The 21,837-nt window shown below is 47.1% G+C and overlaps 9 protein-coding genes and 3 non-coding genes across 12 annotated transcripts; 8 read left to right on the top strand and 4 right to left on the bottom strand.

Annotated features, from left to right (window-relative positions):
- Positions 1-59: 59 nt before the first annotated feature.
- On the top strand, positions 60-2,609 carry BO87DRAFT_372759 (CNOT2/3/5 family protein). Its single transcript, XM_025622368.1, has 3 exons — positions 60-526; positions 598-2,132; positions 2,201-2,609. The coding sequence occupies exons 1-3, from the start codon at positions 272-274 to the stop codon at positions 2,259-2,261; spliced, it is 1,851 nt and encodes a 616-aa protein (XP_025484124.1). The 5' UTR covers positions 60-271; the 3' UTR covers positions 2,262-2,609.
- A 1,034-nt stretch (positions 2,610-3,643) lies between these two features.
- On the bottom strand, positions 3,644-4,203 carry BO87DRAFT_372758 (uncharacterized protein). The gene has a single exon (XM_025622367.1). It carries the CDS (start codon positions 4,038-4,040, stop codon positions 3,768-3,770), a length of 273 nt encoding a protein of 90 aa, XP_025484123.1. The 5' UTR covers positions 4,041-4,203; the 3' UTR covers positions 3,644-3,767.
- On the bottom strand, positions 4,044-4,820 carry BO87DRAFT_372757 (uncharacterized protein). Its single transcript, XM_025622366.1, has one exon. It carries the CDS (start codon positions 4,739-4,741, stop codon positions 4,478-4,480), a length of 264 nt encoding a protein of 87 aa, XP_025484122.1. The 5' UTR covers positions 4,742-4,820; the 3' UTR covers positions 4,044-4,477.
- A 245-nt stretch (positions 4,821-5,065) lies between these two features.
- Positions 5,066-6,356, top strand: BO87DRAFT_372756 (C2H2-type zinc finger protein). The gene is made up of 3 exons (XM_025622365.1): positions 5,066-5,259; positions 5,373-5,758; positions 5,816-6,356. Exons 1-3 carry the CDS (start codon positions 5,239-5,241, stop codon positions 6,051-6,053), a joined length of 645 nt encoding a protein of 214 aa, XP_025484121.1. The 5' UTR covers positions 5,066-5,238; the 3' UTR covers positions 6,054-6,356.
- A 1,237-nt stretch (positions 6,357-7,593) lies between these two features.
- On the top strand, positions 7,594-8,198 carry BO87DRAFT_382638 (MGMT family protein; the record flags this gene model as incomplete). Its single annotated transcript, XM_025624619.1, has 2 exons — positions 7,594-8,062; positions 8,194-8,198. 2 exons carry the CDS (start codon positions 7,594-7,596, stop codon positions 8,196-8,198), a joined length of 474 nt encoding a protein of 157 aa, XP_025484120.1.
- An 868-nt stretch (positions 8,199-9,066) lies between these two features.
- Positions 9,067-11,913, top strand: BO87DRAFT_382637 (uncharacterized protein; the record flags this gene model as incomplete). Its single annotated transcript, XM_025624618.1, has 10 exons — positions 9,067-9,456; positions 9,504-9,810; positions 9,867-9,974; positions 10,026-10,031; positions 10,069-10,191; positions 10,243-10,394; positions 10,443-10,491; positions 10,610-11,177; positions 11,230-11,377; positions 11,566-11,913. 10 exons carry the CDS (start codon positions 9,067-9,069, stop codon positions 11,911-11,913), a joined length of 2,199 nt encoding a protein of 732 aa, XP_025484119.1.
- A 434-nt stretch (positions 11,914-12,347) lies between these two features.
- BO87DRAFT_442907 (ankyrin repeat domain-containing protein) lies at positions 12,348-13,494 on the top strand (the record flags this gene model as incomplete). Its single annotated transcript, XM_025628072.1, has 7 exons — positions 12,348-12,841; positions 12,948-13,048; positions 13,130-13,136; positions 13,171-13,179; positions 13,233-13,254; positions 13,297-13,302; positions 13,474-13,494. The coding sequence occupies exons 1-7, from the start codon at positions 12,501-12,503 to the stop codon at positions 13,492-13,494; spliced, it is 507 nt and encodes a 168-aa protein (XP_025484118.1). The 5' UTR covers positions 12,348-12,500.
- A 496-nt stretch (positions 13,495-13,990) lies between these two features.
- Positions 13,991-14,071, bottom strand: BO87DRAFT_t31. The gene has a single exon. It is a non-coding gene; the product is annotated as a tRNA-Ser (tRNA).
- Positions 14,072-15,101: 1,030 nt separating this feature from the next.
- On the top strand, positions 15,102-17,870 carry BO87DRAFT_393222 (uncharacterized protein; the record flags this gene model as incomplete). Its single annotated transcript, XM_025625049.1, has 4 exons — positions 15,102-15,212; positions 15,280-15,485; positions 15,540-17,439; positions 17,484-17,870. 4 exons carry the CDS (start codon positions 15,102-15,104, stop codon positions 17,868-17,870), a joined length of 2,604 nt encoding a protein of 867 aa, XP_025484117.1.
- Positions 17,871-18,335: 465 nt separating this feature from the next.
- Positions 18,336-18,416, top strand: BO87DRAFT_t49. Its single transcript has one exon. It is a non-coding gene; the product is annotated as a tRNA-Ser (tRNA).
- Positions 18,417-19,294: 878 nt separating this feature from the next.
- Positions 19,295-19,375, top strand: BO87DRAFT_t50. The gene has a single exon. It is a non-coding gene; the product is annotated as a tRNA-Ser (tRNA).
- A 798-nt stretch (positions 19,376-20,173) lies between these two features.
- BO87DRAFT_372754 (uncharacterized protein) lies at positions 20,174-21,412 on the bottom strand. Its single transcript, XM_025622364.1, has 2 exons — positions 21,110-21,412; positions 20,174-21,020 (listed from the first exon to the last, which is right to left on the bottom strand). The coding sequence occupies exons 1-2, from the start codon at positions 21,251-21,253 to the stop codon at positions 20,289-20,291; spliced, it is 876 nt and encodes a 291-aa protein (XP_025484116.1). The 5' UTR covers positions 21,254-21,412; the 3' UTR covers positions 20,174-20,288.
- Positions 21,413-21,837: the final 425 nt, after the last annotated feature.

Raw genomic sequence — 21,837 nt, 5'->3', positions numbered from 1 at the left:
TACCCTTTTAGGCCTCTATCCCAGCTTCTGGACGACCAGACAAAGTATCAGGAGATTCACTCGTCTAAAGAGCTTCGCATATACAGACACGCTCGCGCGCGTTTGGTGTTGAGAGTTGCTTCGTGACGCGTTCTCATAGTATTCATCTTTTCTTTACATACGCACTCATCTCCCTCTGTTCCATTCCTTCGACCCCCTCCCGCATCCTCCTGCTACCTGTATCCTGACCAGCCTTCGAGATTTACCGACCTGTGCATGGTAAATCGCAGCAATGACGTCCCGGAAGACGCAGCAGGAGATCGACAAGACCTTCAAGAAGGTTGCCGAGGGTATTCAAACATTTGAGGGTATCTATGAGAAGATCCGGTCAACATCAAATATCACGCAACGGGATAAGCTCGAGGAGAACCTGAAACGGGAGATCAAGAAGCTACAACGATATCGTGACCAAATCAAATCATGGGCATCAGGAAACGAGGTCAAAGACAAGGGGCCGCTGCTAGAGCAGCGCAGGGCCATTGAGACTGTGGGCTTATCCGATCCCTGTTGAAGCGCTTACTCAATGAGGGGCTGCTGCTAACTTGTGTTATCTGATAGTGCATGGAACAGTTCAAGGCGGTAGAGAAGGAGATGAAGACAAAGGCATATTCGAAAGAAGGGTTGTCGGCTGCATCCAGGTTAGATCCCAAAGAGAAGGAGAAGGTCGAGACTTGCGACTTCCTATCGAACATGGTGGACGAGCTGCAACAAAAGATCGAATCCTTCGAAGCCGAAGAGGAAACGCTTCACATGCAAATGAAGAAGGGCAAGAAGGATGTGGCCAAGACGAATCGCCTGTCAGACCTTTCACGCTTAACAGATCGCCATAAGTGGCATGTCAATAAGTTGGAACTGTTGCTACGGTCGCTGCAGAACGGAAACCTCGAAGTCCCTCAGGTGCTGGATATCAAGGAAAGTATCAAGTACTATGTGGAGGATGGGCACAACATTGACTACTCTGGTGAGGATGAAACCTTGTACGACGACCTGAACCTGGACAACGAGGCAGAGGTGCAGTTCGGCATGACAGGGGACAACGATAAGGTATCCTCGCAAGATACGCAATCGATTCAAGACGAGGAGCCGGAAATCAAGCCCAAGGTCAACAAGGGTGAGAGCGCAGGACTTCGAAGGCCATCTGCACAGATGAAATCGCCTCTACCTGTGTTAGCAACACTCCATCCGTCGACCTCCACGACTGCCGCCTCAGGCATGAAACCCGCACCACCGCCTACCCGCCTCCCCGGAGAAACACTCAAGTACGCATCCGCTGCCGCTGCAGCTGCAGCAAGTGACAAGAACGGGGTGGGCATTGCACCACTTCCGCCACCTCCAGGCGCAAGCCCCGCTTTCCCGCACGCTGTGCCTGCAAACAAAGCTTCAGCCACTGCCTCGCCGAGCGTTGCATCGGTACAACCTACTTCATCCAAGCCCGCTCCGGTCCTCACGATAGCGGCGGAGGACATCACCGGAGCACGATCAAAAACACCTTCCGTCAGCCCCAACGTGGCTGCTGCGAGCACATCGTCACAAACAATGGAGAAAGCGGAGGCCCCAGCAGCTGCCAAGGAGCAGCCCGCGCCGAACGGTGAGGCGACGAGTAAGCAAGAGGAGCAGGAGAGCGAGGAATCGATCTTCCACCTGCCTCCCGGCCTGCAGGATCTTATTCAGTCGTTCGAGGTCACGAGGTCCCGGGCGTCAGCAAGCGCAGCCAACGCGTCCCCGTCAGTGCAGCGCATGCTTGCAACATCCCTCGCGAACTGCCCGGAACCTGCCGATGCGGAGAAGCCTCGCCATTACAAGCCTCAGAACCCTTACAATACGCCTCTATACTATCCTCAGGAACCGCTCACTATCTTTGATGATCCGCGCTTGTACGAAACCGGGCGCATCGACACGGATACACTGTTCTACCTGTTCTACTACCGACAAGGCAGTTACCAGCAGTATCTCGCGGCCAAGGCATTGAAGAACCAAAGCTGGCGTTTTCACAAGCAATACCAAACCTGGTTCCAACGTCACGAGGAGCCGAAGACGATCACAGAGGAGTTCGAGCAGGGCACATATCGCTTCTTCGATTATGAAAGTACATGGTAAGTAACCCACTCGGAATTCCCGAGGACCACAGAAAGAATCCCGCTAACAAACACAACCCTTGCAGGATGAACCGTCGTAAGGCTGACTTCAAGTTCGTCTACAAATACCTGGAGGATGAATTGTAATCGAATGATGCACAAACATGAGAGGTCTCTGTACATGGCTGGGTTCGATGAAGATAAGTGGAAAAGTGCCTCGGTCGGTTGGGTTTGGCTTTATTAGCAAGGATGCACGGAAATATGGGAGTTAAGTTTAATCAATGTGTCTATGCAATTGGTGATTGTGTTGCCATCTGTTTAACGATCTGTTGTTTCATCCAAGTCTTCGGAGGGGGGGGAGCATGCAGGGACGAGTCTACGAGACATGGGAGTTCTGTGCTGTTCTTACATGGTAGCTTATGGGATGCAGCCATGACTTTAGGTAGTGATGCTTGTTGTTACCGTACATTGACCATTTGAGATGGAATAATCGAGTCCATAGTACTTGACCAAACCTGGTCTGAAGTGTGTTTACTCTGTTGATCGGTAAAATCGGCAAGGAAATCCCTGTCAAGTGAGCGGCGCTTGCAGAAAACGCCCAGAAACATAGTTAGACTAACTAACTAACCCCGTACTCAGGGATACCTAGAGAAAGAAGATAGGAACAAGCACTAAGTTCCCTAGACGGGTGGGATGATAATGATGTGGCTGGATGATGATTAACACATCCAACCAATAGTGAAGCCAAGGAAAAAGGAAAACACTAAATAGATCGGAATTTGTGTAGTACAAAAGTACCAACTTAATCACTCAATTTTCCCCTTGAAGTAAGTCTCTACTTAGTGCGATAAACACTAAAGGGCAAAACCTCGGTAGCGATCAATTCATCACCTCTCCGTTAGCTCTTCTTTTTCCCCGTGACGCACTTGACAGAGTTAGTACGGAATAATGTCCTCCGTCCGAGGCTCTCTGTGGATTGCCCGACAACTGGATGAATTGTCGCGATCCACATGGCACAAAGTTGTAGGAAGAATAATACTACTAGTGGTGGGTTATGGCATTGTCTGACCGCCTGCTGTAATTGGAAGGTTATGGTAGTGCTATTCTTGGCGGCCCAGCCTCCGCGACAATTACTTTTGCCGGTCTCAGAATTGCTTCAGTTTACATTTCAGTGCTCTGCTTTGGTTTCACCATGTTCTCAGTAAACCTGATTAAGTAGATTAATTCAAGTGCACGGTGAATATTTGTGGAGTATCTCTAATTGTGATGTGGTGTAGTAATTGAAGCCAGACCTCAGGCAGCATTCGTCGCATTCGTAGCAGGCGGTGAATAGGAGGAAACCCCAAGCTAAGCCACTTGCGGGTGTTGTGATTGTCAGTGAATGTACAAGAATAGATTGTCCCATCGCGATGGTGAAGCAAATGAGAGATTATCAGGAGAATATCGCGCAGTCGCCTCACTTGTTTAAACCTTCTGACATATTAATCACTCACGGGAAGGATTGAAGCAATTCTTTAGCACCGATGTGAGGCATTTTACACTTGCATTGATGAGCTTCAATCCTGCTCGCTATCTAGGTACTAACTTAGCCCGGGGAAGTGGTCATCATCATCAACCTTCACCCCGGTCGCAAGGGGGGGCTGTGCGATACTATCATTCCCCATCCCCAAGGTTGTCGTCGTCATAGGGAGCCAGAGTGTACCAGTCCCTGCTGTTTTCCCCAGACAGACGCTGCTTGGCACCAACCACAAGGCTGTGGAATCGCGCACTTGGCGGGTGGAAAATGTGTGGGAGAAGCGGTTGACGAAACGCCCGGAAAGCCCGTGCCGATTTACTCCATCTCCTCGGTCGGTCGGGAGAAATAGCGAAATTCCCGTCCAGCAGGAACAGGCTGCACAGTGCACCCATCACCAGGGTCAAAATCATCCACTCAGGTTGATGGGAATTCAAGCAAGGAGTGACACTTCCGTCAGATCTGCCTTACTCCTTTCCCCAGAGCCCCAAAGTTATTCATTTGTGACAAGACTCGTGGTTCGTTCGTACTTTTTTCTTTGGTGGAGGAGCCGCTCTCTCCGCGACCGTGGATTGCAAGCGATCAATCATAACAATCAATTGCAAAGCTAGAAAAGAGGATCAGATCTTCTTACTGTTACTACATTTAATCATCGGAGCCTTCCGATGAACGGTCCGCGTGCCTTTCATTTAACGAATGGCCATGTCGGACCACAACAAGGCGAACAAACGGACGAATTCCCGACTAGGGAATTGGCGTCTTGGGAAGGGGTAAAGGAAAAAAAAAAGCACATCCACATCGGTCGGTCATCATCATCATCATCGTCAGTAGTCCGTCCCAGAAAATCTTTCTAGTCCAAAGCCAGCCAGTTCCAGCACGGCCGACGGGCTCCACCGACTCTTTGTTGTTGTGGGGGATCGCACCCTATGACGATATTGCGGTCTCGCTGTCGTGTCACCGCAGACCCTCGTTCCGGTCCTTTTCCTTCTTCAGCAGGCCACACAGCGAGTCCGTCTTTCTTGTCTGGCTCGTCTGGCTCCTCTCTCGGCCCGGAGTGGACACCATCGCTGGTTATTTTCCGTCCCAAGACTCGGCCTCTGCCAATCACAGCCATGGAAGGCCTCTGGAAGCCTGGAAGAAGTTTCGAATGCTTCTTCGGCGTTTCTAGCGTCAGCACTAGCCAGGATTGCTTCACTTTCGTGGCTCACCCTCGCCAATGAGCGCTCAGAGCCGGGGGGGCTGTGTGTTGGCTGCGATTCCTCCTGCATTCCCGACCTCCCCCATCCAATCTGCGCGGACTCCTAGTGGAAGATCATAGGAGCGGGCTCACCTGATGATGTCGCCGTGGGTGCGTTCGTGTTGCTTAGCACCGTCTGGCTCTGGCGGTTTTGGGCTCCATGGTGGAGACCACCGTCCTGGCCTAATGCAAGTGCGACGTATTCCGTAGGTCGACCTGGATCAAAGAATTGAAGAAAATTGTGGTTATAAAAACCCGGGGCCCAGTCACGATGGCCAGGCAAGTCTTCCATTTTTCTTCCAGAACAATTCGGCCATTGAGCTGCTGGTCCTGTCCCTCCTACCAATTGATTCTTCCCCATCCTACACTCCATCATGTTTGCCTCCACTGCAATGGTATGTTTTCCCCGATCATCAGGGTCTCGATCCGTCTCCACTCTTCCCTCCTCCTCTCACCTCTCTCGTTCGCTCCCTCGCGCGTCACTCCCCAACTGACCTTCCCGCCGCAGCACCACAATATTCCATCATGCCCTCCTCTCGAACAAAGATCCTATTCGGAAAGCAGTGATGACTCCATGCAATCGGCTTTCGGATATTTCGATAACACCATGTACACCATGGCGGCGACCGATCTGCCCATGACCCAACCTTCCTTCGAACCATCCTCCTACGACTCCACCTCCTTCCCATCATCCGTCAATTCCTCTCCCTTCAACGCCTACTACAACTTCACTCCTTCTCTCATGTACTCGCCGGAAACATACACTTTCCTTCAAACACAAACACCTCCGGTACCTGTTCCGGGCGGGGAATGGGTTGCACCGCAATCCACCACTCCCAGCACTGAGGTCGTATACTCTCCGGAAGAGACTTGCGACGCATTAGACAACTCTAGGTATGGTTTCCGCCCTAACAAAAAAATTTCCGACCGTAATCTAATGGACCTGGCCAGACCCGTCAAACCCTTCTCATGCCGCGACTGCGGCAAGGCGTTCACACGTCCCGCCGACCTGAAACGGCATCACACCAGCGTCCACAACCCCGTCTTTCAGGACTGCCCAGTACAAGAATGTCTGCGCAAGGATGGCAATGGGTTTCCGCGTCGCGACCATCTGATTGAACACCTGCGCTCGTTTCACCACTGGGATGTCCCTAAGCGTCGGACGACCAAGCGGTCGCGAACCGATTAGTGTCATGATGCTTTTCCTCTGCCTTATACCCTTTGCGTCATGATGCTGTTGAATATACCCTTCTGTTTGTTGCCGGGTGATCACCCATGGCACTTTACGTCCGTCTATGTCCGCTATGCTTCTCATGTCTATGCTTATGCTTATGCTTCTTCATGTTGTCGATGACCCACGGACGGTATGGCGTTCCGGACCTCATTCTATCTATTTTCCTTTTGGCATATACCATTTCATTTGGTTTTCTTATACACATAGACATTGTGTACCAGTCACAAGTTTATTAATACATTACCTTCAACATGTCACAACATGCAACGTCCGTCTTCTCGGGAGAAACATACTGGTTTCAGCGACGGCAAAGTGAACGAAGCCAGTGTAATTCTCGCCACGCCTGCGCTGCAGGTAATCACATCGGGTAGTGGAACAGTAAGATGTAACTAATCCAAACATATCGGCATATAACTGTCCTTATCCCGCAGTAGAATCCCCACCTCAGCCTGTGGCACACTGACATTCTTCTAGCGACTATGGATGAAACGCACATCCCGTCTTTCAATCCACCGAAATAGTGAACCGACATTGTAATCCTACGACTATGCTAATTGAGCCTGGTGCTATTTTTACTATGACTACCGGGGTGACACCAGAAGCAACGTTTGTGCGCCATCGCGGTAAGTCTGGCCTGGGCCTAACGGCAGTGCATCGCATCAGATTCCACCCCGCTGCCATCCCGGCGAATGCTGCAATTCCATCATATTCAAACGCATAAAGAATCATGAATGAGACGAACCATAGAATGGCTAGATTTCTCCAACCATGGAAGCATGCCGTGCCACACCAGTCAGGAATGGAGACAGTCATGTGCACGGAACCACCCGATTCGTCAATTCGAGCACAACGTTGCGGAGTCAAGTTCCAGACCCCTCTCTCGCTCTGCAGTTCTGCATATAAAGAACAACGTTCTACGGTAACATCAAACGGTTGTGCCACCATCTACTTTGCTTCCATCTAGTACTACTACCTACCCACCAAACCTCAAACCACTTTGTCCTTGTTTTGAGTGATCCGTTATACTATAGGTATAAAAATAGCCATCCACAATACAAAGGAAGATCAAGCTAACCCAACACAAACAGTAGCTTGTACCCCTTAATCGCTGAACTTAATTCCCTATTGAGTGAAGTTTCGGACACAAAACAAAGCAGAAACGGGTACCTCATCCATAGTTATCTCATCTCAGCTCATCATCTCATTTACTACTAGTACTACCCAACATCATTATCCGATAAGGATCACAAACAAACGGGAAAAGGACAAAGAAAGTTATCTCATCCCACACCAACACAACATATTCTGTGCTCCGTACCTTATTTATCCTGCAACGGTCGAACATCAAACAAACAAAGAAACCATCATCACTAATTTTGCCCCTGTCTACTACTGTCTAAATATAACATCCTCACACAAACAACGGCAGCCATCACCATCCAATCATACATCCAGGCGAAATACTACATACCAACAGAGCACTGGGCCTGTAACCATGGCTTTACCTCAAACGCAACACCAACCACAAGAACAACAACAGAAGGCTATTACACAACCATCCCCGCAACCAACAACCGCAGACATCAAAACAAAAATGATCAAGAAAATAACCACACATCCCACCCTCCCCTCTCACCGCCGTAAAATCTACCTTGCTTTGCTATCCGTCCCTGCAGGCCGTTGGACCACATACGCTGCGCTTGCTAAGCATATTGGTACTAGTCCACGAGCAGTTGGGGCCGCGATGCGTCTGAACCCGTTTGCACCGGAAGTGCCCTGTCATCGGGTGCTTGGGGGTAACGGGAAGCTGCTGGTGGGGTACTCCGGTGCTGAGGGGTCAGGAGGTGCAAAGAAGAAAGCGAAGGATGGAGTGGGGATGAAGAAGAGGATGTTGGAGGAGGAAGGGGTCGAGTTTACTACGGAGGGGATGGCGAGGGGGTCGTGCTTCGAGGGGTTTGGATTGGGTTAGTTGGCTTCAGTGAAGTGATATGGAGTATGGCTTTTCTCATGGGATACTTTCTCTGTTGGTAGTATGGAGGTCTGTACATTATGGGAGAATGTGTAGGATAGCAATGCTTGTATCAAATTGGTCTAGAATGAAACTGACAAGCTCACGAGAATTTAATCAAGTGGCACAAATTCCTTTCAGTTGGATAGTCTGCCAGACTTCTAAATCTTATCGAATTCTCACCAGTTCTGCTAGAAACCATACGGGATGCGTCCTGACACCTTACCAAGCTTCCTCTTGTATGAGGCAAACAAACGCAGACGATCCAGAGAAGAAGCCTTCAATATATAGATGATGGAATGCAATACTTTTCCAGTAGTTGGCAAATACTGAGAATGTACTAAATAATGCTATATATAGTTTACAAAAATTCCATTTGATAGACAGTGAGGACACTATCAATTTCCACTGGATCCTAAACTACTTACTACTGATTGCTACGGTAAAGAATCGTCATTGTCACATGATTACATATTCCTTCCTATTCTGTATGATTAGACCATCTAGTATAGCTTCGAGGACCCCTCTTCCTCCGCTACCACTACAATATCATCAATCATCATACAGTCGCTTCAAGTAGCTGCTACAGTCATATGGATTGAACTAGTCAGTACCGTCCAGTCACCCCCACCCCCCCCATTAGGATGATTAGCAAGTTCATGTCCTTGCTTCTCTTTGCCTAGCTCTGCTAATGGCATCACTTTTACGTGAATTTGGTTGTTTGACGCTGGCAAACCGATAGCCTACTAACGAAGCCAAGATCCCCCTACTACTCCGCAGCAATATACTTCAAGCTTACGTTTCCCTGGGCACTCACCACATGGAAAAGAAGTCTCTTCGCCCTTTAGATTTTACGTGATGACCCATCCTTTCTGGGACAGTATATTATAGTACGCCGCAGATACACTTCACACAGCGAAAGATATAATATGACAGTGATAAGCATTTGCATAAGCAAACATGGCAACCCCGCTCGATCCCTTCTCAGCCTTGTCAGCCACCGTCCCATATCAGGCCTCGCTGCCTCCTTTCCTCCCAACATTTTGTACCAGCTATGAGATCTATACCTTCCGCATCCAATTATTCGCTAAAGGATCACGTCGCACCTACCACAAGAGTTGCTACCAGGGAGAAATTTCACACAGAATGACCACCTCCCTCTGGGCGAGAGCCCTCTCCGCCCTCCCAGACAAAGATCAGCGCATGTTTCCCACGTCAGGCATTGCATCACCACCAGTCCCACAGACATTGACCGACATCATCACTGCAATCGAAATGCAGCGCGATCGTTGCAAACGCCACAAATGGTCGACCACCACCATCGGTGGCAAGGAGATCATCATTCGTGATGTATGCGCGAAAATTGTAGCTTGCGAATTGTAGCTTGCATGAACAAGTTTGCCAGTGTGGTCGATATCGTTGTTTCCTATGACCCGGTCCATGCGGCACTACCTTGGGCAGGAGTGCGCTTTGTGCTTCAGCTGTTCTTGAACGGAATCGAAACTTTCGGTGCTATTGTGGAGGGGCTCGAGACGTCTGTGAGGGTCATTGCGCGGGGTGGAATACTCGAAGGTTCATATTATCAGAAGAACTCTGCGCTGAGTGAAGCAAGACAGGCCTTGCAAGATGAAATCGTCAAGTGCTATACAGCGGTCTTGAAATTTTTGTCTCTGGCGAGGAAATATTATCAGTGCTCGCGAACGAGTATGTTGGTTTCAAGACTTTGTTTCGTTGTTCAGTGGCCAATATTTGGTGACTAGAACGTGCGGTTGCCTTCATGTCCAAAGACGATTTTAGACACTGCACCAAGGAAATAAAGAGTGCCGAGCAGCAATTTCTGATACAGAAGGGGCTCGCTGATAGCGAAGGTGAGTCTAGAACGTCAGGATTGAGATTTGTTCGACTAAACTTTATTCTAGACCTAGGTAATATCGAGACACGTTTTGCACACCATCCTTATAGCTACATCAACGGCGGACCAGGTCAATGATATGAAAGCAAAACTAGAAAAAGCCCTCCTGGACCTTGATAAGCCAGTAACACGAGTTGTGGATCAAGTTTCCGACCTTCATCGAGCTCTGAAAGGTATTAGCCAGCTGCTTGACATACGCTTCCACACAAACTAAACATGTTTAGACAACGAGAGGGACCAAACCCTGAGCTGGATATCAGCTGTCCCGGCTCAGAAACATCTTCGTGAGGCATCAACATCGCTGATGCCAGGCTCTGCAGAATGGCTTTTCCGTCACCCTGAATTCCAGGCATGGAGCAATTCTAGTAGCTCTGAGGTGCTTTGATTGCATGGGACACGTGGGTTGAACTATGATATTCCAAAGTTTCCCTATCAAATTGACAAGAAGCCGGCTGCGGAAAGTCCAAGATCGCGTGAGTCTGCTCAATTAGGGACTAACGACGTTAGCCCTTAACTAATACAGACAAAGTGCTGCTGTCGTACAGCATTTATGCCTTCAGGCTAGTAAAGTACAGCATTCCCTGCCGATAGTACACTTTTTTTGCTCGAGAAACCCGGCGGAACCAGAGCGTGGCGATGCTGGGGAGATACTCCGATCACTCATAAAGCAGCTTTCTCTATCCGCTAGTAACGATCTGATGAGGACTCCAGTCATCGAGGAGTATCGGAAACGCCTTAAAGAAGCAAATTACTATGGTGAAGGGCCAGCTGCTTTGTCTGTAGAAAGGTGCACCGAGCTTTTGTGTGAGCTTGGCCAGTCAGCCTCGGTCATACTAATTATCGATGCTCTTGATGAATGTGATTCACAGCAGGGTATGATACTGCAGCATTCTCTCGAAGAAATGTGTCAGAGCTGTCGCGATCTGGTCAAATTATTTATCTCCAGTCGATACGAAGAGGATATTGCTACTGGATTCAGACAGAAACGGACTCTTTGTGTGACACCGCAAGGCACTGAAGATGATCTCAAACACTTCATTGCTCTCCGCGTGAGCAAGTTTGTGTTAAGATGGGCCGATCTACACAGCGAGGCAAGCGATATACTACAACAGCTGGAGAAGGACCTGAAAGAGATACTTATTACTGGAGCACAAGGAATGTGGGTGGGGCCAAGGTCGTTCTAAGAATCGCTCTCTGACTTAATATTACAGGTTCCTATGGGTGTCGCTGCAACTCGAATGTATCAGTGATACCTCGCAAGTTAAAGACCTGGAAAGTATTTATGAAGCTCTAAAATCTCTACCTGCAACGCTTGGTCGATCCTACGCCGCCATTCATTGCCGAATTGAGTCAATGAAGGTAACTGCCAGAGAAGTGGCTAGATTTACGTTTTACTGGCTTCTGGGTGCGAAACGAATGCTCCCTATCCCAGATTTTCTTATCGCCGTAGCACGTTCGGCAAGGTGCTTGTCGACTCTGCAATCGGGGACCATCATTGATTACTGCTGTGGCTTGGTGGTGATAGATAACGAAACAAATACGTTCAGGCTCGCTCATCCGACGGTTCGAGATTAATTATCATCAGATCAGCCTGTACCCAAATCGTAGCAGCTGACACAATCTACAGATATCTCGAATCCGTTGAGATCTATCGCGATAAAGAAGTGTGCTATAGCATGGCCCTGAGGTGCCTGGGTGCATATCTGGGCGAAGGTTGTGGTGAAAATGGATTTCTCAAATACGCTACAAACTATTGGCCATCTCATGTGGAGGACCTTGGGTGTGCACCCCAGAGAGCCAAAGTTGTTCCTCGTCTCACAGACTTCTTTACAAAAGAAGAGCACTTTGATGACTGGCTGGACAATTTCGAGCTACAGCAGAAAAGGCAGTTCTAGGTAGAAATCTACAAATGAAAGAAAGCTTGATGCCTCAATAAGCACTCCACGAACACCGCTATTTTTGATCTGCCGCTTTGGATTCGTGGAAATGCTTGAGAATAACAATAATGTTGAGGATTTGGATGTGAACCAGACAAACAAAGATGGAAGCTCTGGGCTATACCTGGCAGCTCGTGGTGGCCACATCATGGTTGTTCAGAAGCTCCTAGACTTGGAAGCCAATATAGACGCACCGGGGTTTCAGTACGAGAATGCACTTCGAGCGGCGTGTTTTTGGGGTTTGACGGAAATAGTGCAGCTTCTGATCCATCATGGCGCCTCTTCGTCTGTGCCCAGAAGGGGGTAGGGGTAATATTACAGTCCCCTGCAGGCGGCTTTGGCGAGTGATAAAAATGCAGTTGCAGAACTCCTGCTTGATGCTGGGGTCAAGCTTACTACACAGCAGCAATTCGATGATGCCATACAGACCGCAGCTTTCAAAGGGAATATTCCAAATTTCCAGCGGCTTATGGCAGGGGATGTTGGAGACTTTGCTCCAGAAATCAGGCCTGATCCCCTTCAAATAAGCCCTCGCGGGAGGCAAGATGAGGAGAGCAAAGCTGCTATTGCAAAGCTGCACCGACATAAACGAGGAAAAAGGTTTCTTTAGCAATGCGCTCGCGGCTGCTATTGCAAGTGAGAAGCTGTCAATAGTACAGCTAGTTCTTGATGCTGGAGCTAATATCAAGCTTCGAGGACGATACGGCTTTCCTCTTCGCGCAGCTGTCATCATCAACAATTTTGAAATCACTAAATGTCTGCTTGAGAAGGGTACAGATCCAAACGAAGAAGATCATGAGCTGGGAGATGCCCTTCAGGCTGCTGCAAGCCGGGGCAACATAGAGATAATGTCGCTCCTTCTTGCTTACAAAGCTGATGTTCAAGGGTACGGAGGTCATTTCGGTGATACACTGCAAGCTGCTGCTTTTGGAGGTCATGAAAAGGCTGTGGACGTACTTATTTATCATGGAGCTAACAATCCCTGGGAACAGTCTCGTGGGAGATACCACAGTGCTCTGGGAGCTGCGTTGCACGCTGGGCATCAGAGCATACAGAAATGAATCCGCCAAAACTTCAGTTTGCAGATTGCTTAGTACGTAAAGTGTCGAGGCGCGAGATTACTAGCAAAGCTACGAAACAATAGAAAAGCAAGCAAACGAACGCGAAATTGTAGTAAAAGTGTGAGTTGAATTAGTAGCTATCTAGGTATTCTAGTAAAATAAAGTAAGAGATTATTTGTGGGCGGCCTGAGCACCAGACATATAATTATACTTAAGAGTGGTTAACGGCCAGGGTAGGGTAGGTTAAGGGACAAATTTCTACCTGCCGAATAGTTAACAGTTAGATGTAAGATTCTCTTATATCTAACCGCGGAGCAGCTAAAAATGGGATAATTAATTATCTGAATTATTTTTAGTACCAAGATCTATCTGAGTTTATCTTGTGGATATAAGCTATCTTTATTATTATTAAATGAATCTATTATATTTAATAGCTGATTCCTTACCTAGTTAACAGGCTTTCTACCCTGACAAGTAGATCCTATCACAAAGATTCTGAATTGCTTGGCTAGTTTACCTGAAGATTATTTTACTTCTAGTCTAAATAAAATTATAGAATATGTTTCAGGAGAAAGTTTATAAGAATAACTATGATTTACACTGATTTCTGTTCCAAAATATCTCATCTTGGTGGTATAGTGGTTTGTTGAAGATGGTAAGATTTTTGACGCGCGTTGCGCGGGAGCGGGATGTCCTGAGACTTTTGAGCCATATTGTAAAGACCCAAGAAAGAGAGAATAGCCGCCTAGAAACGAGGAGATTTGTATAGTGTAGCAATTTGAACACCATGTCCCGTTGCTTGTAGTGGAGGATTCCCTATATCAGTGGTTGCTTATATGGGTGCTTTACTGTATGACAGGTCATGTCAATGACTTTGAATACATATTTTTAATAAATTAATAATATTAGCAATAATAGAAAGAAAAAGATAACAGAGCTAAAAGAAAAAAAAAAAAAAAAAATTAATTATACATCGTCAGCGACAGGATTCGAACCTGTGCACGCGAACGTATCAGATTTCGAATCTGACGCCTTAACCACTCGGCCACACTGACTAGCACGCTTGGCAAGTTGTACAATTTATCATATATATATAATGTTGAGGTGCGAGATTACTAGCAAAGCAAAGCAACGAAGCAACGAAAACGAACGCGAATTGCAGCAAAAGAGTGTCTTGAATTGTAGCTATCAAGGTGATCTAGCGGTCAAGATAAGGGGTCGTTCGTGGGCGGTCTGAGCGCCAGGCACGTGACTACGCCTACTCCGGCAGATGCCTCAACATAGTTATAATAGCTATATAACTAATCTGGAACAGAGCACGGATCTCGAAACAACATCCCTGGATCAAGGTTTTGGCTACAAACTGTTGTATTAAGCCATTCTATTTCATAATAATATAGCTCCTCTTTCATTTGACAAGTGACACATATGGAAAGTTGATGCCATCTATCATATATTGAATGTTTGAGTGCATATGTGTTCTGGGTCACGGTAGGTGACTACAGTATGTTGAGACATTTGTTGCTCCGTCAGCTTGAGTACTAGCCAGTGATATATGTCTCTCTGGCCTACTTGGTAAGATGGTGTCTTTACACTAGTTTATGCTATTCATTTAGCTTGGGCTAGTATTGTAGTCCATAACATCCAGATGTAAGCAGGGGAGCACTTGAGTGTGGTGCTCACAACGTCACACAAACCTACACGGTGCCTTACCAGGTGACCCCTATAGTTCAGTAACCTTAGGCTCACCAGAAGCCTCTGCTGATTATCTAAACTTGCACGCACCCCCCACCGAGATAAGTTATTCATTCCATCACCCCTTTTCATTGTTATTGTTCACAACAGCCCTCGAAAATGCCTCTCCATACATCATATTGCAGCAGATGCGGCTATGAAGGCCATTGGCGCCATGAATGCCATCGGTTCTGTCAGTATTGCCACCATACCCTTACTCCTAAGCATAGCTGCCCCCAAGCCCCCAATGCTGCACCGATCTGCAAAGGCTGCGGGCGAGTAGGCCACCGGAAAAACACTTGCACGGAGTTCGGACCCGAGTGCTACCGGTGCCACAAGAAGGGCTACAAGATGAGTAACTGCCCTTCGAGATCGAATAAGGACTCTACTGCTATTGCACCCGTTGCTGCAGTTGGGAACGATGTTGGCCTTGGCCTTGAACTTTCCCCACCTATCGTCGAGGTAACGACTGCACCACTATTACCACTAAAACAAAGATTGGATGCACCGGGCTGACAGCGTGTTGAAGATAGCTTTCCCAGACCTGAAATATACTATCACTGCGCTGGTCAAATTCTTGCTATCGGGAAACTCTACGAATATCAAGGTTGACTGCTTACCATATAAAACAGTGGTCAAGCATGTAGGAGGCCCCGAGATATTCGTTGGGATGGTATACGACACTATCGACCCACTAGCCAAGTCTCTCCAGGGCAAGATCATCGATATTGAGAAGTAAGCGCCGTGTCTCCCTCGACCTAGAGATCCCATCTCACTGAAAACATTCAGACTTGACGATATCCGCCAAAAGCAAGCCACAGGCCTAGATATTTGGCATTGCTCCAATGGGGGTTACCTGGACTATATAAGAGACACCCGCAGCCCTTTGTACTGGCGTGCATATGTTGGCCAATCAGAAAACCTCCATCGGCGGATTTCCCAGCATACGAATGCTATTCGCAAGGGTTCTGCAAACAACCTACATTATTATATCATAAAAGAAGGGGCAGGTTATCGTTACGCCAACTTCATTCGACTGTGGACAATTCCGTTCCCTGGAAGCACCGATCGCGTAACTAGAAGTGTTTTTAATAATGTTCTTGAGAAAGTCATGTGTCTCGCTTTTCAGTCTCTGCCTGCTCGGACGCTGGAGCAGGTTTTTGGCCCGCCTGAGAATGGAAAGTACTCCGGCATTGGATTAAATGTTGTTTCGCCTCTTTTTCAAGGCAGGGAGCTGGGATATACTGTTCGTGATCAGGCCGTGTGCTTACTGGAAGAGTCTCCCGATCCGGAAATCAAGAAATGGCCAAGCTTCCGAAGGAGTTTAAAGGCTCAGCGGGACCAAGATAGCCAGCAGTCCCATAAGAGCGTTAAACCGTCGTTCTGGAACAGCATGACCCCATTCGATCATCTTGCAGCATTATGGGACGCCATAGAAACAAATACTGAGCTGGAAAACCCCCACTTGCCGCAACCTGAGGGTAGTATATGGAGAATACAGGAAGAGGAGCCCATAGATCCCAGCTCTTGGTTCGAATCGGTATCGGCTAGCATATTGCAGCAGGGCAATTTGACACAGGCTGACCTTGAAAGTCCTTTTGGCAGCACTCGAGCCCCGATCGGTATCATCCTAGATCATGCACCGTCGTGTGCATATGGGGATGGCCGGCCTAATCTTCCATGGGGGTTGCATGAGAGCGGCTTCACCGAAACAAACTCGTTGATCTGGTCCTTCAATCTCCAGAAATTTACATACATCTCCGGTACATTTCAGGCAGCTCCACTTCATATTGCTGATGAACATATGCTCTCTGCACACACCTGGCGGCTCATCTGTGGAAGCCAGATGCGGGTAATCTTGCTATGTGGCCATGATTCGGAGAGAATAGCAATGCCGGCCAATATACGCCTCAGGAGTTTTATTCTGAAACTACATGATTTTGAGTATCAAGTATGGCTTGATATCGAAGAGTCTAGGGTTAACCGAACTTTTATTCGCTCGCCTGCTCCTCTCGGCGGCCTTTGGGCTACCAAAGCCAGAGAGGCATGTCAGTTAGGGACATTATTTCGATTTGTTTCCCATATAACCGGCACGAAGCTTAGACAGGGCTTCTATGAGTCAGCTGTTTCGCTTGCTCTGATAATTCGGAACTGGGACGATGAAAACAATAAAAAAATGGAGAAAATAGCCCCGGCAAATCTCGAGCCCCTCCTGCAAGCTTGGTTGGCAAAGAATGGTTTCGAGACTGAGGAGCAGATTCGTCGACTTGAACAGTCAGCTGGGGGCTCTTTGCGCTACGGTCTTCTCGTCCTTAGCCTTGTTGTTCCCAGACAAGTAAGGTCAACTGGTGTACGCCCCATCCCTGATTCAAAAGCCAAGCGACGTGGCACTATAGACAGAAACATCCTAAGCGCAGTCAAATCACTTTATCTAGAACTTCATCCCGGGAGCTCAACACCTGAAGAGTACAAAGTGACTGGTGAGTACAATGCGGCTGATGAGCATGCCATCCATGAAGCAGCTATGTGTGGAATTATGCTGGATGATGAAGATTCAGACCGAGAATATACTGAAATTCCGGAACCAAAGCTAGCTGCAAACACGCGAATTGGCAATTTCAAGAACCGGTTGTGTCTGGCCTTGGGCTGCTGGTATCAAGGCCGTGAGCGAGCTCCAGGCCATTATAGTGTGGACATCCAGCATACCAAGATCTACATAACGCGACCAGGGAGAACCACAAGGGAGGATTCTGGGTCAAGGCTGAACTTTCCCCACCTGGTGTTAGAAACCCCAATGTCTGGGCGCAAGATATCAGGGATGGGGACCCCGGAGCTCGACTGGCATTCCGTATTTCAATAAAGGAATCTGATGGTCAAGAGACCTTTGTCCGATATGCAAGCCATAAAAGCTGGCAGTCGTGCTGCAAAGCAAATACACTTGTGGATGAGCTTAATGGTGACCAGCTTCTTGAGATATATACTCGTCCTCGGCGCTTCATCGACATTGATCACCGAAATACCAGGATACTTGCAGCTTACCCGGCATTGAAGAGTTTTATTGGGGGTGCATTTACAGATGACAATGGAGTGGTAATGTCCCGTAAGCGAGAGGATATCTAAGGATTCTGGTATCTGTCTGAGCTATACAGAAACCAGAATCGGATAAAGGTATAGAAGTACAGGACCAATAAAATTTTCAATGTACTATCCAACTGTGAGATCCTGATTAGACGACTCTGCTCCTTCAATGGCTAGTACTGCCATTACTAATGCCTGATATATTTCAGTCAAAGACCTGGAGGACTTTTACTGGTATTGAGGCAGGTAGTAATAAGTAGTATTGTAGGTGTTGCTAGACCTAGTCGTACTACCAGTAGGACCATCAGAGGGATTATATATACAATTAGTACTTACTATATTTAGTATATCTCTCAGCTATTGGCCTACCGACAGCAGGTGGGCCGCCCAAAGAGGAGAAAGATATTCTTATGACGATAGTTAGCATGGCAGCATAATGGATGATGGAACTCCGAGGCTACGCTTAGCTATACAGAAGCACATCAAGGTCAAGATGATAGCATATTAGTCAGTGTGGCCGAGTGGTTAAGGCGTCAGATTCGAAATCTGATACGTTCGCGTGCACAGGTTCGAATCCTGTCGCTGACGATTTACAATTGATTCTTTTTTTTCAGCTCTGTTATCTCTTTCTTCCTATCATTAGAGAGGTTCTGCACTATTATAATAATAATATTATCATAATAAATTCTGCCCGCAGAACCTAACTAGGAATAGCGTCAACCCTATTACTAATGAAGCTATTCAACTCTTTGGGAATAGGGCATTTTCAACGATTCTTAGCGTGTTGGCTGTTTAATGGACGTCAACTGCTACTTCTGGGCACCCGCAGGCAGCTATATAGCCCAACCATGGAACACCTGCCCGAAAGGGACAGGATGAAGCTACAATAGCCGGAATGATGCTTATATTGCTGTTTTTAAATGACGAAGAGGTGGAGGCAGAATTCGTGGTGGTGTAGGCAAATATGGGTGTTTATATGACTTTGAATTACTGATATTTCAACGCGTTGAGTGCCTACGTAGTGTGACAACCAGTCACATGCCTGCCATTTAGTGAATTGAAGCTTATAAGAGATGCGCGTTCTGAGTCTGTTGACTCAGAATTCTAGTCTTTTACTGGATAGTCTAGCGGATAGATAGCCAGAGGATTCACGTCTGAAGCGCACCAGGCGGGATCCTGACACGTAGGGTCCCTAGGTAGGGGCCTCTAGGTGCTGGATCCCTAGTACAGCGCTAAACCCGTTACGTTACTATTCTCATTATATTATTATTATAATGAGAATACTAAATGTGGATCCATTGCGTAGTCAGGCAAAAGGCCGCCTTTCTATTTAGGCCCGCGCTAACCCTTTTAGCAACTTATTATTATAATAGTGCAGAACCTCTCTATTATCAATACTACGTACTACTACTAACTACTACTACTACTAACTACTACTACTACTACTAATAATATTACTATTATTAGTCAGTGTGGCCGAGTGGTTAAGGCGTCAGATTCGAAATCTGATACGTTCGCGTGCACAGGTTCGAATCCTGTCGCTGACGATTTATAATCTATTGTTTTTTTGGCTCTGTTATCTCTTTCTTTCTATCATTATCATTATTACTACCACTACAACCACTACTACCATTATTCCTATTTCTCAATATTATCTGAAATATTCATCTTCATGCCAATTCAGTTCAAAATCTCCTTTATATTCGATAGTATCACCTGCTTTCACGTCACTGGGTCAAAGTAAGGAGACGCCCTGAAGCGATCCGGATTTATCAATACCTCAAAGAATGATAGATATGGCGGGTTGTCTTTCAGGCTTCGATAGATACATGGGTAGTTCAAGAGGGTCTAGAATTCGCAAATTCAATGGGCATAAACTAGATATAAATAAGTAAGATAAACAGAGATTAATCCAAGAATACCTTACCCAAGCTAAGACCTAAAAAATGATAACAGATACTCAGATATTTTTGGAACTGTCAAAATGCGACTTGATTATGTTCCAGTTTAGAGCTTGTTTCTTGTATCATAGGTTAACACAGTTACACAGTATTTCTTTAAGGTGCGAATGTCTGCTTTAATCTGTATTATATAGGTGTGTATCACAGTTTCTTGTAACTAGGTAATAACTTAAGAATTGGCAAGAGATCTAAGATATAATATAAATTAAATAGATCAGTTACTGAGTTGTGGGATAATTCTAAAATTTATTTCTAGTAATAAGTGTTATCTTCTTATTTCTTAAATATTTTTAAGCTGTAGGATCATACCAACAGTGATAGATTAATATTAGTTAATATTTAGTTTTAGACAGCATTTTCGCGCGAAGAAAAGTAATAATAAAATCAGAATTAATAAGTAAGTATAATTATTGATCTAGTTTAAAACAGTACAAGATTGCCATGTCATATAGTAGTTATAGTAGTCATCATCTCCATTCCCACACTCAAGGAAAAGTTCCTACTCCACCCTCGTTGCACACCACCAAATAATTCTGGCATCATCATCCATAAACCTTGCCTTATTCCTCATATTAGTCGTCGTCTCCCCAACCTCCAACTCCGCCTGCACATCCCACCTACTCCCCGTCTTCTCCCCAATATCCCTCCACATACGCTCAAAACTCGCCACATCATGCCGATAATGCAGCATCGTCTTCTCCGTCAACCCAGTCAAATCATACACGCCCGCCACCGTACTCCCCATCTGTCTCCCACAAACCATCATCCCAACCTCCCCCCTGGTCAACCCAATCAACCGCTCCACACCACGGAGCTGCCCCTCATAATCCCAGAAATGCAGCAACGAGCCTGCCCAAATAATATCAATCTTCCCCCTCATCTTCGCCACAATCTCGGTCTTCTCCCATTCCTCGTCCGACACACCTAGATCCGCGCCCACGAACGTAGCAGGGAACGTCTCCGCATTATCACGGAACAGCTTGTACCCGAGCTCGAAGAACCCAGCTTCTAGATCAAAGCCGTATAACTGGGATGGCGGGATTGAGGCGGCGTAGACTAGATGTCGGAGCTCTTGACCGACGCAGCAGCCTGCATCGAGGAAGCCATTGGCCGGGGAGGCGCGCAGGCGGGCGAGCACGTGGTCGTAAAAGGGAAGGCGGGAGAGGTGGCAGCTTAGGAAGCGCATTTGGCCGATGCAGGGGTAAGGGAAGATTTGGAAGGCTTCATCTCGCTGTTCACACAAGTGGTTTCAGTTAGAGTTGGGGGGGGAAGGTGTAACACTTGGGGAAGGGGAAAATAGTCTTGAGGGGGGGAACTTACCAGGGCTAAGACATGGGAAATGACCTCTTCGGGTGCGAGCCCGCTGTAACTCTCCAGCATGGATTGCGCGGCGGGGTCGATGGCCGTGACGCTGGTTTGGTACCAGGCTGGTTTGGTGGTAGTGGTGGTGTCGGTAGTGGACATGATGATGGCTGAGGGGATTGTCTCGGCAGGAGGAGTCAATGTTAGGGGTTTGATGGGAGGGGTTAGAGAGTGAATTGGGACATTAAGCCGTTGGAGTTTGATTGTAGGGGGTGCTTTGTTGATTAAAACCCAGAAATTCTAATGTCAATTGCATTTCCCCCCTCCCCTCCCCTCCCCTCCCCACGGCCTGTCCTGTCTGTCCTGCAGCATCGGGGAGGGGGGGGGGGGACGCTAAAATAGTGGTACTGTGCTACTCCACTTGTCTTGTATGGTAAGGCATGTGTGCAAGGAACATGGAATCTTTAACTCCTGTGGTTGACCCTGCCTAACCACCTGACTCATTTGTAGAGATTGAGACAATGCTATATACAGCTTTGCTGAAGAACTAATAACATATTAATATAAAAAAAAAAAAAAAAAAAAAAAAAAGATAGCAGCGGTCCACTTGCCAGCCATTAGGAATTGTCTATTATATAGTCGCTGCGCTTGGAGGAGAGAGTAATCAAGAAATTGTTTAGGAACAGAATAAAATCAATAATGCTCACATGGCACCCAAGACCAAGAGGGGTATCTAAACTAGTGCT

The sequence above is a fragment of the Aspergillus neoniger genome (genome assembly GCF_003184625.1).
Source record: "Aspergillus neoniger CBS 115656 unplaced genomic scaffold BO87scaffold_3, whole genome shotgun sequence".
Lineage (NCBI taxonomy): Eukaryota > Fungi > Ascomycota > Eurotiomycetes > Eurotiales > Aspergillaceae > Aspergillus > Aspergillus neoniger.
This window is presented reverse-complemented; position numbering and strand designations above follow the sequence as displayed.